Below are 18,988 nucleotides of genomic sequence, written 5' to 3'. Positions count from 1 at the left end.
GTTTTCCTTGTCTTGTCTTTCTACCAAGTATGGTTCTGCAAAAATGTGCTAAAGCTTAATGTTCCAGAAGTGAGTGCTAGAAAAAAGAACTCCTTGCAGCCCTTCTATGCTAACTGATATTCCTTCATTACACTGCTGCAAATCAAAGTCCTCAAATGTTACTGCTCAGTAGTTAAATAGAGCAACTTTAGTGTATTTTTACTTAGTTCTGGAATGACTTGGAAATCACTAAATTTTTGCTGCAGAGCTTGATACAGATGTGCCACAAAACATGTTGGAGGGGCCTTGTCACAGAATACACCGGGAAACTACATGTTACCGAAATTACTTCTCCTAGGACTCTTGTAATTAAATGTTTGTCTTGTCAATATAGGAAAATCAAGGGAGTATTTTTGGGGTTCTGGTGTACTGTGACAACTAGGAACTTCTGTACTGAAGTACTCTTTCAGTAGTAAATAGTAGCAGGACAGTGGGGTGGGAATAGGTATTGTTTCATATTCTCTGTGTATATATAAAGCCTGCTGCAGTTTCCACGATATGCATCTGAGGAAGTGAGCTGTAGCTCACGAAAGCTTATGCTCTAATAAATTGGTTAGTCTCTAAGGTGCCACAAGTACTCCTTTTCTTTTTTAGTAGTAGTATGGTTTACAATACAAAACCTTTCCTTGCATTTTTGACCATTTTTGCGTTCACTGTATAGCATATTCATAACTACATATTTTAACATGTAATTACAGTAATGTAAAATCTAGCTGAGAAGGGCAAAATGCCAGTGATTCATGATGTAATTTCCCATAGCAGAATATATGGAATTCATGGTATGGTTGAAATCATGTTTTTAATTAGCACTCAAAGTAATTTAACTTCATAGCTTACAAACCTCAAATACATAATTGGCTTATTATAGATGACTGTTGCGTGTTTTAGTGTAGGCCAAAGAGGAAATTGGCATCAAGTGAAAGGTTAGAAACTAAGTCAGATTTGCAAAGGTATTTAGGCACCTAAAGATTCAGAAACCTGCTTAGTGTGATTTACAAAAGTGCCTAAGTATGGGTTAAGTGCTTTTGTAAATCCCAGTAAGCGCTTATCTGCATCTTTAGGTGCCTAACTACCTTTATAAATCTGGGTGCTGGACTGGAAATTAGAAACTGGAGGGCCAAACAGTTATCATACCCTGACTAGTGGGCCAACTCACTCTTGTATTCTAACAGCTGCTGAAAGCGCAGAGGAAGGCTCAGAGACGGGAGACTATAACTAAGCTTGAAGCAGAGAAGAAAAAGCTGCGTACAATACTGCAAATCCAGTATGTGCTACAGAATTTCACTCAAGAGCATGTTCAGAAAGACTTCAAAGGTGGCTTGAATGGTGCAATATATTTACCTTCTAAAGAACTAGACTACCTCATTAGATTTGCAAAACTGACATGCTCAGAAAGAAATGAGAGCCTGAGGTAGGTTGATTTTTTCCTCACTAATCAGTCTATCATATAATAGAATACCTGTGTAATAACTCTCAAAATAAAATGTATAGTATGTTCTAAAAAACCACAACAATCTGTTGGAACAGCAATTTGGGATCTGGCACATAATGGGATTACCACTTTGTGTTTGCACATGTACAATTAACTCTTGGTGTCTGTCTGTGTGCTATCTGCATAGTGGTCACTTTTTTCCTTCAGCAATACTTGATGGGCAGCTTGAGCTCCCCCTGCTGCTACATGCCGCTGCATGCAGATATAAAGAGCAGAGCTGTCCCTGGGCCCCTCCGTTCATTCTTACAATCTGATTGTCATTGGAACCCTGTTAAATACCAAAAAGTTCTGTTTTTGTATATAATAGTGCATATAATATAGTTTGGTGATTAGTCTGGTTAGTATTTTATAAGTTTTAGCTGTTTTTAAAAAAAACTTTTGGGTAGTGTTTTTTGCATTTCCGGGTTTCTTCTGTGTACGGTATTGAGGTATGCCCCATGACTGATTCAGACTTTCTTGTTTGAGGCCTGTGCCAATGAGGGACCCGAATAGCTGACTGAAGGGCTTAGGTGAGGCACACCAGACCATTGCCAGATTTGCAGCCCATAATGGAGGATAGGCTGAAATTCTTCTGATGAAGGCATGGCTCAGGCTACCATCAGAGCTGTCCTAGTTTGACTTTGAGTGCTGCAACTTGAGTGAGCAGCATGCCTCCACCTTCAGCTGAATCTCAGCACTGATCTCCCTTGCCACTACTGAGGAAAAAGACTTACAAAGAAGCCCCAGCCAGGGAAATGTCTTCACCCTCTAAGCCTGCAAAGAGGGATGAGAAGGAGTTGAGTAGAGTGCACCTGAGAGACCTAAGCTGAAATACTCAGCCACCAATTCAGAGAAGTTGGTAGTTAGCTCCAGTGCTGCAAAGAGCCCTGTCAAGCACCATGACAGAAGTGGCACAGTTTTCAGCATTGCGGGCCACTATCTCAGTGCTGACTACCCCAGGGGCATTTGGGGGCAAAGAATCAGCTCTGCTGGTCAGTACCGGTGTCCATTACCACATCCAGCACTGGCAATTCAAGCTTTGGTGCTGCAGTAGCCTGTTTCCCACATAGGCAGCCCTTCAGTATTGTCCAAGGGGAAACCTGTGATGATGATGCTGCTGCTCATATGATTAGCAGGTTCTCCGCACCAGTCTCTGGCTCAAACTGGGTCAGTCCCTCAATAGTCAGAGGAAGGGGAGTCTTCCTCATCAGACTCAGAGGTGGGATGGTATGTTTCAAAGCCCAAAGCAGGACCTGCTGGTCTCCTCACAATCTTCTCTCCCAGCCTGCCACCACAACCAGTCAATGGGAACTACCATGGGAATGTGGCCAGGCCAATAAGGTCTGGCCACATATCAGTGGCTAGTTTGGAACCTTTGGGGGTTCCCCCAGCTTCCAGATCTTCCCCTCAGTGTGTACTCGGTATCTTTGTCTAGACAGGTGGAGTCTCTGCACTGGGCAGCTCAATCGCCAGAGTCATACCAGGCCTGATACTGAGCATCAAGAACAGGTCCTAGAGCCAGAGCAACAGGTGGTAGAAGATTCTATTCGTTCCAGTCATGCTTCCTCTCCAGATGAAGCTGTTTCATTATGGGTAACTTCTCTTCCTCCTCCTGATTATTTTAAAGTTTATCAGGAGTTGCTGAAGAGTGTCTTCAGACCTGAGTGTGCAGGTCAGGGAGTCCACACATCACCTGGTTGACATTTTATCATTTCAGGGTGACTCTGCCAATTAATGAGGCAGTACTAGAGCCTATAAAAACTTTATGGCAGACTCCATCCTCATTGCCTTCCACCTCAAAAAGGGCAGAAAGAAAATACTTTGTACCCTCCCAAGGTTTTGAGTACCTCTGTACTCCCCCACCATTGGGCTCATTGGTCATGACAGTTGCTAATGAGAGAGTAACAAGGCACCAGGTTGTCACCCCACAGCAAAAGATGCTAAAAGGCTGGACTTATTTAGCAGAAAGATTTATTCAATGGGGGGTTTTTAAGGTTCTGCTGAGATCATAGTTTTAATTTTTGGGACTCCATAGAGTAGTTGAGAGTTGCTTCTGAGAAATGAGGCAGGAGTTCTATCCTCATTGACCAGAAAGAGACTAGTCACAAGCACATCACTATAAGTATGACTGGATACAGCAGATTAAATAGCTAGAACCATGGCTTTTGCAGCTGCTAAGCACAGATCATCTGGTTGCAGTCTTCTGGACTTCATAGGGAAGACCAGAATACTATCCAGGACTTACTGTTTGAGGGTCCTTTCACTAGTTTCAAACTAGATAGACAGCAAGCTCTGTGGGGTTAAGGACTCTAAAGCCACCTTTAAGTCCTTAGGCTTGTGCACACCTGACCCAGTTAACAGGATCAGTTCCAGCAGATGCACTGGTATTCTGCTTCATCTCCTTAACAGGACCTGGGCATCATCCTTTTCCCCTCATGCTGCTTTGGCTCCATCTCCAGTCCCTTCAAAACACCTGGGAAGTACAAAGCAGTCATTTTGATGGGCTGGTCTAGGTTGTCATATCAGTCTCCACCTCTCGAGACCCAAACTCCTTCACCTTCTTAAACTGTCCCACTTCCACTATGCTTGGTCCCGAATTATTTGGACCAGTGGGTCTTGGGCACTGAAGAGGTGGTTTATGCTCCCCAGTTTGCTTCTACTCCTTCTCCAGACCTCTCTGGGGTTTACTCTTATGTGGTGCTTCTCATTCAAGAAGTGCAGCATCTCCTTCAGTTGGGAGTGATAGTGGATTCCACATGGTCTCAGAGGGAAGGGGTTTTATTTCCTAATCCCAATGATGAAGTGGGGAAGGGGGTTTTCTGACCTTCGTAAACTCAGAAGGCTCTTGAAAAGATAAGGTTCTGCATGGTCATCCAACTTCTATTATCCTCAACCTGGAGACTGTGGCCCTCAACTTAAAATGCATACTTCCATATTGCAGTCAAGCACACAGGGAGTACCTCTGGCTTCTGGTAAATCAAAATCATTCTGGGTTCACTGTATTACCTTTTGGCCTGTCAGCAGCATATAGGGTCTTTCCAAAATTTATGGGAGTAGCAGCTGCATTCCTCTGAAGATCGTGAATTCAGGTTTACTCCTACCTGGATGACTGGCTTGTCAAGAGCTATTCCAAATTGCAGTTAGAGCAGTGTAGCCCTGATCCAGTCAATGTTCAATCCTCTGGGACTACTAATTAATGTAGAAAAGTCTCCTTTCCCTGTTTCAGAGGATTAAGTTTATAGGGACTGTACTGGACTGTTTACAAGCCAGGGTCTCTTTCAGACTTTAGGATCCAGGCAATTCAGTCAATTCAGTTTGAAGGCTCACCCAGTCACAGCAGCACAAAACTGTTTGAGGCTTCTGCGATATATAGCCTCTTGCATCTACATAATTCAGTACATCAGACTATGCCTCAGAACTTCGCAGGGCTGGTTGGCATCAATCTACCTACCAAGCTGCTATCACATACCCTCTGTAGTAAGGGCACCTTCACGATGTTCTCATTTTCCTGGATTGTCTGGATTTGTCCACAGATGCATGGGCATGCATTTCATTTGCCTGCCTGCAACTGATGTTGATGCTAGTGATAGGCTCTCCCTCCTAGACTAGATGTATCTATCTGATAATGCTATTACTGTGGTCCTCTGAAGATTTAGCTTTACACATCCATGTCAGAATGAAAAGCTGTCAGGCTGGCATGCCACATATTTTGATCACAGATTAGGGGAAGCAGCCTGCTAATCGTTTCAAACACAGCAACAACATGCTACCTCAACAAGCAGAGGGGAGCCTACCCTTCTCCACTCTGTCAGGAGGTGGCTCTACTCTGGGAACTCTGCATTGCTAATTTAGTAGATCTGGAAGTATCTTATCTGCTGGGGATATAGAATGACCTAGCAGACTGCCTGAGCAGATCATTTGGATCACCACAAGTGGTCACTTTGTCCCGATGTGGCCAGACACAGCTTCCAGTAGTGGGAATTTCCCTAGGTGGACCTGTTTGTGACACTGTCTGAAGTTCTGTTTCCTTCAGAGTCATAGCCTGGGTTCCATAATGGATGTGTTTTTACTGCCATGGTCAGGCAGGCTCCTCCATGCTTTTTCCATCAGTCCCACTCATTCACAAGTATTACTAAAGATAAGACCGTATCAGGCCTGTCAAGGTTCCTTCCCCACTCTGAACTCCACAGTACAGATGTGGGGACCTGCATGAAAGACCCCCTAAGCTTATTCTTACCAGCTTAGATTAAAAGCTGCCACCACCCAAGTGTTACACAACAGGGGAAGTGCCCACTTGGAAATGTCTTCTCCTCTCCCCCACCCCAAAATATCCCCCCAAGCACTATACCCCCTTTCCTGAGGAAGGTTTGATAAAAATCCTCACCAATTTGCATAGCTGAACACAGACCCAAACTCTTGGATCTTAAGAACAATGAAAAAAGCAATCAGGTTCTTAAAAATTTTAATTGAAGAAAAAGTAAAAGAATCACCTCTGTAAAATCAGGATGGTAAATACCTTACAGGGTAATCAGATTCAAAACATAGAGAATCACTCTAGGCAAAACCTTAAGTTACAAAAAGACACAAACAGGAATATACATTCCATTCAGCACAGCTTATTTTATCAGCCATTTAAACAAAACAGAATTTACCTCATATCTAACTAGATTGCTTACTAACTCTTTAAAGGAGTTCTGACCTGCATTCCTGCTCTGGTCCTGGCAAAAAAAAAATCCCACAGAGGACCCTTTGTATTCCTCCCCCCCAGCTTTGAAAGTATCTGGTCTCCTCATTGGTCATTTTGGTCAGGTGCCAGCGAGGTTCTTAGCTTCTTAACCCTTTACAGGTGAAAGGGTTTTTCCTCTGGCCAGGAGGGATTTAAGGGTGTTTACCCTTCCCTTTATATTTATGACCAGGCCAGAGTCAGACTTATAACCCTAGCATGGGACTGTCACACTGGTTCTCTATGCTCTTGGCAGTGTCAGTGAAAGTCATTTTCACTTCCACTAGACTTGGACCTAATCTCCCAAGATCATGGTCCCCTACAGTCCCTTCATAATGCTCCATGACTAGATACTAGAGAGCTGTCTTGTTTGAAAGAGTTCAAGAAGATATGCCAAATAGAATCATAAAGCTGTAGAGTGGAAGGGACCTTGATAGGTCATCTGGTCCTGTCTTCTTCACTGAGGCAGGCCTAAGTATTATCTAGATCAGTGTTTCTCAATGGCCAGTCTGTGGACCAGTGCCCCAGTCCTTGAGATCTCCCTGACAGTTTAGGAAGGCAGCAACCTCGTCCATGGTATCAAAAAGGTTGAGAAACACTCATCTAGACCATCCTTGACAGGTGTTTGTGGTTTAAGAATAGGTTAGACAATGACAAACTTCACTACCTCCTTTAGGCAATTTGTTCCAGTGCTTAACTACCCTTACAGTTAAGTTTTTCGTGATGTCTAGTCTAAATATCTCTTGATGCAGTTTAAGCTACTTATCCTGTCCTCAGTGGCTAAGGAGAACAATTTATCACCCTTATAACTTTTCATGTACTTAAGTCTGTGGTTCCCCCTTCACCCCCCCCCCCCAGTATTTTACAAGAACTAAATGGAGTTGGTTTTTCCATCTTCAGTTCAACATATCCTGGACTGCTTATTTTACCTGAAGCATCAAGGTTTAGCAGTTTGATCATAATACATCTATTAGCTATTTCAGCATTCCATCCTAAAGTAACAGTTCTGTTTTTTTTTCCCCAGTGACTTGTACATAAGGTTTTTAAAAGGCTTAGTCAAATTATACCCTCTAGGACACAACCCTGTTTCCCCTAGGGGAGCTGAACTTCATTCTGTCAAGTCTTATAGGTTCCCCATTTGAACTGTCAGCTATGAAGATGGCAATTTTGGTGGCCATTACCACAACCAGATGAGTAGCGGTACTGTTCCCCTTAATGTTGGGCCCTCCATATAGAGTCTTATTTTGAAGGACAAGGTTTACCTCCATACTCCTCCAAAGGTGGTGTCACTTTTCCACATCAACTAGCCAGTTTTCCCATATTCTACCAAAAGAAGAGTGTTTGCATACCTTGGACATCAGTAAACATCTAACCTTCTACCTAGAATGAACCAGGCATTTCTGTAAATCCTCACAGCTATTTGTAGCAGTGGCAATCTGTTTCCACCCAGAGAATTTCTTCTTATCTTCCTGTGCTATGTCACTCCACCTAGCAGTCACAGCTCATTAGATGAGGTCACAATCTCTCTGTGGCCTTTCTGGTGCTCGTTTCAGTTGCAGACACTTGTAGAGCAGCATCCTGGTCCTTGGTTCCCATGTTTACCTCCCACTGTGCAGTGGCTCCAGACTCCAGAGATGAAGCCAGAATTGGATGGGTTGGTCTCCAGTCTTTATTAAAATAGCCTCCGATTACACCTGCTGTTCTTATGGCTTGTGTGACTGGGTGCCTGGGATGGGCACACTGAATACCACACTCAGGGCAGACAATCCCCCGAACTGGTGGTTTATTCTATAATTAGATTCACCATGCCAGTAACAAGAGCTTCTGTAATACCACACTGGTTAACAAGAAGCCAAACAGTCCCCTTCAGGCATTCCAGCCCTTGGCTCCCATCCAGATGACCAAGTCTAATATAGTGAGAGGTTACTGAAAATGCTATTCACCATATTTAAAGTTCTACCACTCAAAGGATCATTTACCCTCAGGTCAACATATGTCTCAGATCTAGCCCAAATATCCCACTGTCAGCCAACCCTTAATAACCTAAAGATTTATTAATAAAGTTATTGAATGGTTAAGGAATCATACTACAAGTGATTCCTCTCCCCCCTAAAGGTCAGAATCCAAAGGCAGCTTAGAGGTAAAATCTGATATCTTTCCATACATTTTCCAGGGTATTCCAGATAACTATTTGCAAGATCAGTCCTTTGGCTCAAAGTTCAGTAGACTACTGATGAAAGGGTCAGGCCTGAATCTTCTTTTGTAACTCTCAAGCTGCCTCTCAGAAATTTTCACAGAAGGGATTTCCTCCAAGGAAGAATAGGCAGTGCAGATAGTTTGTGGACCTTTGCTTTGAAGCTAATCTTCTATTTCCTATGCATACACAGGTTAACTGGTTGCACTTATTTACATAAGGCAATTAGCCAGTTCTTATAACAGTTAAGCTGAAGGCAATGTAGATAGTTTCCTGCAGTGTCTCATCTTTGGTCTTAAGGTTAACTGAACACAGTTGCATACATAATGTTAGGCAATTAAGGTGTTAAAGGGAATTAGTGTCTACAAGCTATTTTGGTTACATTGTTAAACTAACAGGATATAGGTAAACAAATACAGTTAGCATCTACCCTTGGTTTTTGTTACCACAAATGAATGGGTTAATGATTGCTGGTCTAGTTCATCTCTTTGAAATTCACTTACAAGTGAATTGTCTTGATTACAGTTGTAATGCCTCTTAAGTTATGGGTCGTACACAGGTTGGCTGGTCTGCCAGTGTCACAGCTTGAGTCCCCAGTAGTGTAATGCCCAAGTGCAATCACTGGAACTGTTGCATTGTTCGGTAACAGTTCTTTGAGATGTGATGCACATGTCTCTTACATGATCCACCTGCCTACCTCTACATTGGAGTTCCAGTAAAGACCTGAGGAGAAGCTAGGGCCAGCTCTGCCTTTTATACGTTCACTCAGTGATGTATGGGAGTGCAAGCAATACAACAGGTACAGCTGATGGAAAATTTCTGGTGGGTGGGTGTACAGACATCCGGAGTGGAATGGACATGTGTGAGCTACCTTGGAGAACAAGTTACTCCACAGGTTAGTAACTTCCCCCCACAGGGCTCAAAATTTAGGTTGGCAGATTTGCTGAGGAGTGTGCATTCTGATCCCCAGTGGTGCAAGTTGCTTGTAACTGGTACACAATGCCCTTCAATCTTTCCAGTTTGACAGTACAATGAAGTGCCAATATTGGGAGTGCTTCCCACTGTAATATACTTTCACCAAGCAGGCCAGGTGGCAGTTCTGAGTGGCACTTCTGCCCTTCCTTTCAGGAAGAAGTGCACCAAGTGTCATAAACATGTGTTCCCTGAGGAAGGGAATGATCCCTTCTGTATACATGAAATGAGGCAGTAGATCTTTGATCCATACCAAAGAGGTATGAAAGCCAATAATTTTGGGCCCCATCTTTGATATCAGCACTGGTTATCAGCTGCAAATGCAAGCAGCAGGCCAAAGAATGTGGCGGCTGCTTTGGCATTAAAATCATTAATCCAGGTACTAAAATGTCAGACCTTGGTGTATTTGAAGGCCACAACGCTATTTCTGGCCTCCTTTATTCACTGTCTAGAACGCTGACCAATATTGACATCATGCCATTTTCATCTCTTCATATGGTCCCTCTACATATTTGGCTGACTGTAGCATGATACTACCTATGCAGTTTTGTAAGGGGCACGGTCCTTATTCTGTACAGCTGGAAGCGATGCTACTCAGCCATTTCACCAAAAATCTTGCTGATCAAAATGTGCAGTCTGTGTTTAGGCTACTGAATTCTTTAAGCATTCCATTATACAGGAGTACTTTTACAATTCATTTTTAAAGTAGGCTTCTTTCAGCAAGGGACTACACCCATTCCCTGGCTTTCCATACTAATTTATTTACTTTAATGGGATGGCGGATATAGATTGACTAGAGTTCTCAAGACCTTTACTGTTAAAACTAATTGTATATTCTATTTCTAAGTGTAATCTGATTCTTGTCTTAGTGTCAGACTAAACCAATCAATTGGTTAAGACCAGCTAGGTTAGTGCTGAATATTGAGAATGTAACGTGAGCCTTTTGAAGGCCTTATTTTATCAAAGTATGGGCTAGAGACCTTGAAGTTACGAAGTAAGGAGAAAACATCTTAATTTTTACACACCTGCCTCAAACGACTCTGGTAATGTACAACTAAACTTGGCTGACCACTGGTCCATAAGACGTACCTTAGAAGTATAACTTGCAACAATATTTGAGATAAAGCAACTGTTTTATCATAAACACTTCAGTATACATTCCACATCTTGAATTCACAGAACACATACTCATCTGGTCAAACAGCTAAATATTGAATGAAACGATTTTTTGGGCTTGAATCTTCTCAAGTGGATGAGAGACGCTTCAAACTACTGTTGACCAGTAGTGGCAAAATGCTAAACTAAAACAATATCCAGGGTCCCAAAACCACAAACAGAACTGGTTAGAATTATGTCCAACTGTGTGTAACACTGGACTAACTGAAGAGAGCTTATTGAAATAAGAAATACTGTTAGTGGGGCTGCTGTTCTAGGTAAACAATGCGTAGTACTATTTTTAGTGGCCTTTTAATTTGAAAAGGCAATAATGGTGATTGCATTAAAAGAATGGCCCTGACTTTAATCCTGTTCCTAAAGAAAAGAGACAGAACTGCTGAGGACTACAAATTATCATAAGCAGAAAAATGAATAGCTAAAGGAACATTTCTCTGGTCTGTTAACTTTTTTCCTTTTTGCTTTCAAGTGTTGAAGACCAGATGGAGCAATCATCACTCTACTTCTGGGATCTTCTAGAAGGCAGTGAGAAAGCTGTGGTTGGAACGACGTGTAAGTTTTTGGCTATTTGGGGAGGGGATAAATAACATTAATTTCTACACTTATTCCTGGGTAAACATAATGTAATATACTGAGCATTTTGCAAGTGTAAGATGCTGTACAAATGAACATAGTTGGAGGTCTCATACTGAGTACTGTGCATACTTCCCTGGAATCCTTCATCTTAAAGGACTGAGATGTGTAATGTGTTTTGACTGAGGCGTAATGGTCAATTAATCTGTATATTAAGAGTAGGGCTAGTTAATACAACACAGTGGCATGCTTCCTATTGGAGAATAGGACCATTTTCTCAGTACTGATGGTTTAGAAGCTGTGGGTTGTATGCATGCTGGCTTTATTCTAGAGTATTATGTAATAGTAGCCATGCATCAATTCAGAACTAACCTTTGGAGACCAAACTAAACCCTTCAGTGTGATAACGCTTGCATTTTTATTGCAAAGGAGATTGATCAGTGTGCCAATGAGTTAATTCTGGAACCCTAACTTCAAACTCTTCTGGATTGGGTATAACAAACTTGCACTTTCACTGGCCCCAACAGTCTCGGTGAAGGTCCACTGCTGAGGACTTACAGCATAGGGATGTAAGCAGATAAGGAGAGAAACTTTTAACACTTTATCAAAGTAAACTTTAGTCTTTCCCTTCCGTGTCAGAATACATTAGTAGTACATGCTATCAACATGCTATCAACACCTTCAAAAGTGCCGTTTCATCTCTGAGGTCTGGAAAGTTCCTCAATCTATAGATGCATTGAAGGCTGCAAAATCTAATTCTTTGTGATTGCATAGTTCGACTGGTGCCAGAGTATTTTCTCTAGCAGTGCCCATATGATTGGACATGTATGGCCCGCACTTTTTTCTTCATGCCTGGAGTAGAGTATAAAGGATGAAGCGGCCCTGTTCTCATTCAGTTTCTTCTTACTGTTGGCAGTCGGAGCTTGTATGTAATTAGTATATAACTGTACATAGTGGTACTCATTTTTCATCCAGTTAGACATTTATTTTTTTAGTCCAATATCTTTTAATTCTCAAATCCAGATGGAGTGTCAAGCCCATTCTAGACTAAACAGATGCAGCAAAAAGTTGAAGTTCCATATGGATTTCCTTGTCCGTTATCCTTGCGCTAGATCTGGGAGAATGGAGTGCTGCCCTTAGCTTACAGGATGCCTACTTCCATGTGGCAATCTACTGGGGTCACAGAATGTTTCTAAAGTTCATTGTAGGAGAAGGTCATTACCAGTTCACTATACTCCCCTTCAGGCTATTGTTGGCACTAAGGGTTTTCATGTAGTGCATGGTGTTAGTGGCAGCTTACCTCTGGATTTGGGACATATGATTATATCCATACCTGGATGATTGATTCAAATGGATCACTCCAGTCAGCAAGTGGACAAATCCTCCATCTGTTCAGCTGCTTAGGTCTGATAATCCAGCAGGGAGATATTTCATTGACACATTCCTAGACTCTACTTCAGCCAGGACATACCTGCCCCAAACTCAGTTTTTGACTATCTAGGACCCTCTTGTGGCTGCTTCTTGAAGACTACACACCACAGTACATAACTGCCTCAGGCTCTTGGGGAAAATGGTTGCTTGTATGTATGTGATAAAGATTCCATCCCTGATGTATGCAGATGGGAGTAAAGTGAGTCTGTCACCTGAACACGTTTGTATGCATCCCAGCCAGTGTGGTCCCTGGATTGGTGGATGAATCAGGACAGTGGAGGGTGGGCCTATTCTCACCAACTCTCCCTTCTATGACTTTACTAGCAAATGCTTCTGCTGTGGAGTGGGGAGCATATGTGGCAGAACAGCAACCTCAGGACATGGTCCATTCATGAGGCCAGGTTACACAAATACTCTCTAACTGCATGCAGTATTCAAAATGTCAGCAGTTCCTACCACATTCATGGCAATGCCATACAGGTGCTCAGACATAGCAGCTGTTTTATGTAAGCAGGTAGGGGGTACCAGGTCAGACTGCCTCTTGACATAGGTTAAACAGTGGAATTTCTGCATAAGGAATTGAATAATTCTCAAGGCTTCACATGTTCCAGGCAATCAGTTGCCTGGCAGATCCTCTAGCCAAATTGTTCAGTCTAGATTATGAGTGGTCTCGAGTCAAGAATGTTAGTCTCCTTTGAGCAGAACAGGAAAATGCCTCCATTTCTATTCCAGAACAGATCAGTCAGGCTTCCATCTCAGATGCTTACATGTTTCCATGGAAACATGATCTTCTGTATGCTTACCCACCAATACTAATTTCCAGAGTGGTGGTATTTAAAAAAAAAAAAACTCAAACAAGACTGGGGCAGGGGGGTCCTCAGAGCCCCAGCCTGGGAGGAATAACCTTGGTACTTGGGTTTGTACAGGCAGGCCACCAAAGCTCCCTTACTTCTGCTGCTAGTCAGGAACTTAATATCCCAGAATCATGTTCGTGGGTTCAGGTGCAACACCTACATGCTTTGCTTCATGACTTTTTCTTTCTGGCTAATCCCAGAAGAGGCACACTGTTCAGCAGCAGTCTGGAATATTTTGCTTAATAGTAGAAAACCTTCCACAAGAGCTACTTGCTTTAGTAAGTGGAAATGTCTCCATCTGTGCAGCTCACCACAATGTATCCTACAGTTTGCAGTCCAGAAAATATTGGACTACGTGTAGCACAGTGGTTCTCACTTTTGTATTGGTGACCCCTTTCACACAGCAAGCCTGAGTGCAACCCCCTTACCAATTTTTTTAAATTTATAAATATTTAACACCATTATAAATGCTGGAGGCAAAGCGGGGTTTGGGTTGGAGGTTGACAGCTTGTAACCCCCCCAAGTAATAACTTTGCAACCCCTTGAGGGTCACAGCCCGCAATTTGAGAACCCCTGATCTAGCAGTCCAGTCAAAACGCATTGGACTTCAATTTTTGCATTTCACCCTTGCACTGCTGGAAGGACTGTCTCCACTCATCCCATGGTAACCAGATTCCTGAGGATTGGCTATCTGGATCCAACTGTCATGTGACATGTTTAGTTTTTAGCTTTTATAGGGCCTCTATTTGAGCCTTTATCCTTTTGTTTGATATTGCATTTTTTGGATAAAGTGGCTGCTTTTTTTTAAAGTGGCCATTACATAAATGGGGGAATTGTATGCTACGGTTATTGACCCTCATGCAGTATTCTACAAGGGCAAGGCGCAGCCTAGGTCTCATTCCAAATTCATATCCAAAATATTTTGTCTATTATCTCAGTCAGTATTGCTTTGGCATTTTATCTGAATAGGAAACAGAGCTGAAAAGGTTTTGTTCTTGGTAGAGAATGAGACATCATCCTGAGTTAGACTTTTTTAAATGGATTACCAGCCACACTTCCATGTCTTACACTGCCAAAGATCTGACAACTACTGAAATATTTATTGCATTGATCTAGAGCACGTTCAATATTTACTGCATTTGTGGGAAATGTTCCTACTGACACTTGAGGGTAGCAACCCAGGCCTCTGTACGTACTTTTGCAAGACATTTACGTAATTACGACTGCATCAAGGGACAAAGTGAATATAGGGAAAGTAGTCCTACAGTAATTCTTCAGGTGAGACTCGTAGCCCCACCTCCATTGAAAAAACCACTTAGGAGTCACTTACAGTGAATGGACATGTATGCAATTACTTAAAGAAAAAGTTACCCTCTAGTAACTGTTCTTTGGGGTGTTACATATGCCCATTCCACAACCCACCCTTAGCTTTTTTGACATGTCCAGAACTGCAAGTCACTTGGTTCCTGCTTTGCCTCAGAGAGCAGTTTGATGCTAAACTGCTTGTGACTGGTTACCTGATACTCCAGTCCAGGGATCAGCAACCTTTGGCCTGCGGCCCACCAGGGTAAACCCCCAGGTGGGCCAGGCAGGTTTTTTGACCTGCTGCGTGCACAGGTTCAGCCGATTGCAGCTCCCACTGGCCATGGTTTGCTGTTCTAGGCCAATGGGGGCTGTGGGAAGCGGCATGGGCCGAGGGATGTGCTGGCTGCCGTTTCCTGCAGCCTCCATTGGCCTAGAGTGACAAGCCGTGGCCAGTGGGAGCTGTGATCGGCCAAACCGGCACAAGCAGCAGGTAAACAACCGCCTGGCCCACCATGGGGTTTACCCTGGTGGGCTGAATGCCAGAGGTTGCCGATCGCTGCTCCAGTTTTAGCCAGCCAGCCAAACAAATTTTTCAGGACTCTGCCAGCCTTTACTTGGTCTTGAAGGTAATACTTGGTGCACTTCATTCCCACCCCTGCTCCCTTGAAGTGTTGTCCTGCAGTATGCAGCCCATCACTGTGCCCACACAAATTTCCAAATCTGCAGTATGCACACCAGCCTGTTAGCTCAGCTGAGGAGTCACACTTTCATATATTTTGCGCTGAGATGAACTTACAATAAAACCAATAAGTTTATTAATAAAGAACAGATTGAAGTGATACCAAGTGAGGATAATAGGAACAAAAAATGGTTACAAATAAAACAAGTATAACATGCTTTCTAGTGACTAAAATATAACTAGCTGAAATCTTTATCAGCTTCTTACTGAGCCTCCTCAATATCACATGTCCTTAGAGCCAGTATTCAGCTATCATAGATACAAAAAGCATTTTGCTTTACGCTCCCTCAGTGACAGATCATCACAATGCCTTTTCTCCCTCTTCTTATAGTCCAGGAAACTTTTGAAATGTGTCCTTTTGAGGTGTACTACTGGACTAAGTTCCTCTCCCCTGCTGTTTGTTCTTTGGGGTGCAGATGCCATGTCTGCTGCTCTTGTTATCATTCTGTAAACTTGCATTTTCTGTTGACTCGGTATGCAAATATAATTCCCATTGTCTCTGGCTCACCCAGTTTCATTTGCATTCAAGACTTGGAGAGTGAGGCAAGTCAATATTCCTTTGCCTGGGAAACCCTTATTAACCCTGCCTGGCTTACACATCCCATCCATCCATCAATCTTGCAAAGATCATGACCAGCATGATAGTTTTTTGATATATTACATGACATTCTTTGTCAAATACCATAACGATGTGTTAAGAGTTGCCATTACATGCTAGCGAACCCTCTGCCAGGGGGCATTGAGGGCTCTAAAGCACTGTAGTCTTATTGTATTAGAGGAGAGATCTTCTGTATGTTACTTAAACCCTAATAACTTTCAACCCATTTTCATTCTTTTCCTGAAGCTGCTCTGTCCATTTAATCATCCAGTCCTAGACCAAGCGCAAGCTGGATTTTACTCTGTCAACAAGCACTTGCATAGTTAACATTGTTGAAGCTGGCAGCTCCTCTTCCTCATTCTTGCCGACACTAGAGCATAGAATCCTCTTGGACTTTCTTTATGTGGGTTTCTCTGGCTCTCCTGTCAGTTTCACTTATTTCATCACTTGTTGTCTGACTGCTGTGCACCAGGGTCCCCTCATGACGTTCAGTTCTTGACACTTGGCTCTTCTGTGTTCTTTGTCACTATCTTGGCTAATAATCTCACCTAATGTATTGTTATATAGATCTAACTGATCCAAGGACCTCTTAACGCTAACTAGCAGAGGGCACAGGTGTACATAGTGGTCCAGAGATCCTCTGGATTGCCCAAAATGGGGTGTTATAAGCTTTCTGCTGAAAGCACATTATGTTGGTGGTCATAATTATTGAAAGATGTACAGAAGATATCTAAAGTTGTGTTTATACTGAAAATTATGTTCTGTAGGACTTCAAGTGACTTGCCTTTAACTACAAGGTAGCATGTATTAGACAAACTTCTCCAGGCAGGAGGTGGGGGGAGACTCATCTTCTTGGTGGGCCATTCTGTATTGTGTCTCAAAATAGAAATCTATTAACGTATCAAGTCAAATGCTAATGACTTCAGAATAATTACCAGGAAAGGGGGGTGGGGGGGACCAATTTTGCAAGTAAAGATCAAAAGATCTGGTATAGTATATTTAGGGTGCAGATTCACCTGCCGGTATCCTTCAGTCTGTGAGGGCAAGCTGCCAGTGCGCTTGATCTCATGAAAGGGATCTCAACAAACCTGGCTGAAAATTATGGGAAAAGAACTATATGGGTAAGCTATCCTGTAGGAGATAGGAATGTCTTGTGAGTTAAGGCTCTAGGCAGGTTATGATTTCAATATTGATTGTCATTTGAATCTCTGTTCTTAAACTTATTCTTGTTTTAAATATAAATGTGTGGTATGTTAAGTGGGGGGTAATTCTGAGTTCAAACTATCAGGCTCGTGTGTACTATTTCTTTGGGAGTAATGAATCTGAGAATTCAGTGGCACAGGAGCTGGGCAAAGCAGAGGAATGTCTGGTGTGCCTATTTCTAGCCTGTACACAGAAACTGAGGTCTACTGAGGCCTGGGAAAGTAGTACTTGTGTTGCCAGAGGCTGGTGGAGTCAGAGCTGATCCACAGCTGGCATAGACTAGACTTACTCACACTGAGTAGGGGGCTAGCAAGGTGCCTCACAAGCTTGCATACCCTGTGAAGCATCACACTAATGCCACAGGCTTGACTAAGAAGCTTTCTCAGCTTCATCTAAATGTCTAGGCAGAGAAACATGTGTACTCCTTTGACTACATGATCTCCAGCTCCTCCTTGGAACTCACTTGCCTCCTGTCCATTACTGTTATCGTTGACTGAGCTTTCCTTCTGGCAACCTGCCTCTTCTGAAACCCTTTCTCAGATGTGTCTCCCTCTTGCCTTGAAGTCTCAGCCCTCTCTACTCTAGTTTGTCAAATTGTACTGTCTGCTTTCTTGCACACCAAAACTAACACGCTATGCATCTTCATCCCCCTGTTGGAGCTTTCCTTCATGATCCTGTTAACATTTGTCTTGACTTCTACAAACTTCAGCCTAATATATCTGCTCTCTTTTTCTTGTCCAGTACTGCTCCTCGCTTCTCACTCATCTTACCACTACTAGACTTGCAGAGAAGTCTTCACCTGCTACACTATCTAAAACATCCTAATACCATCTGAAAATATCTTCTCCTTTACCTAGATGTTGTAACTTGTGGCTCAGTAATGTTTTACAGTTTTGCGTGATTAGTGATAACTTGTCTAAAATGCTATACAAGAAGTTTTTGCCTTTTGGGGTTGGGCTAGACCAGTGGTCACCAACCAGTAGATCTCAATCGACTGGTCAATCCTGGAGCCTCTGCCAGTCAATTTCAATCTCTGGCTGCTAACAGTCCAGTGACACAGCAGAGGTGGGAGGCAGTCAGGTCCGCATGCTGCTGCCCCCGTTCTGACTCCGCAGATATCATTGGCTGTGAACTGCAGTCAATGGGAGCTGCAGTTGGTGCTGTGGGGCGGCAGCAGCAGCTTATGCGGAGTCGCCTGCCTCCTGGCCCTTTCCCCTGCGGCCTGCAGAAACATGCCAGCTGCTTTGGGGAGCAGTGTGGGGTCAAGGCAGGTAGGGAGCCTGCCTTATGCCTGCTGCACCGCTGACTGGTAGCCACCTGTGGTAAGCACCTCCCGGCCAGAGCTTGCATCTTGCACCGCCTTTTGTATCCCTGCCCCAGCCTGGAGCCCCAACTTGGACCCAAACTCCCTCCCAGAGCTTGCACCCCGCACCCCTCACCCCCTCCTGTACCCTGCCCCAGTCTCTCCGCCCGGAGCCCCCAATTCCAAACCCCTCAGCCCCAGCACAGAACCTGCACCCCTGCCCCAGGCTGATGAAAGTGAGTGAGGGTAGGGAGAACAAGCAAGTGAGCAGGGTGGGGCCTCGAGATAGGGGCAGGGTAAATCCTGGGTCTTAAATTCAAAGTGATCTTGTGTGTAAAAAGGTTGGAGACCACTGGGTTAGACATTGTAGTTTCAATATAAAGCAGCTTCAAAGGACACATCTTCAGATT

General features: G+C 43.3%; 1 protein-coding gene across 9 annotated transcripts in view; it reads left to right on the top strand.

Moving 5' to 3' along the window:
* Positions 1-18,988, top strand: part of CAPRIN2 (caprin family member 2) — a 73,981-nt gene that overhangs the window by 11,721 nt on the left and 43,272 nt on the right. For all 9 annotated transcript variants that reach the window (XM_073321318.2, XM_073321344.2, XM_073321378.2 and 6 more), the window contains 2 exons: positions 1,212-1,450; positions 11,042-11,124. In XM_073321318.2, the coding sequence (XP_073177419.2) occupies positions 1,212-1,450; positions 11,042-11,124 (322 nt within the window). The remainder of the gene's footprint in view (positions 1-1,211; positions 1,451-11,041; positions 11,125-18,988) is intronic.

Source organism: Lepidochelys kempii, chromosome 1 (assembly GCF_965140285.1).
Source record: "Lepidochelys kempii isolate rLepKem1 chromosome 1, rLepKem1.hap1, whole genome shotgun sequence".
In the NCBI taxonomy this organism is placed as follows: Eukaryota; Metazoa; Chordata; order Testudines; family Cheloniidae; genus Lepidochelys; species Lepidochelys kempii.
Note: the sequence above shows the minus strand (reverse complement) of the source record. Positions and strands in the feature narration are given on the sequence as shown.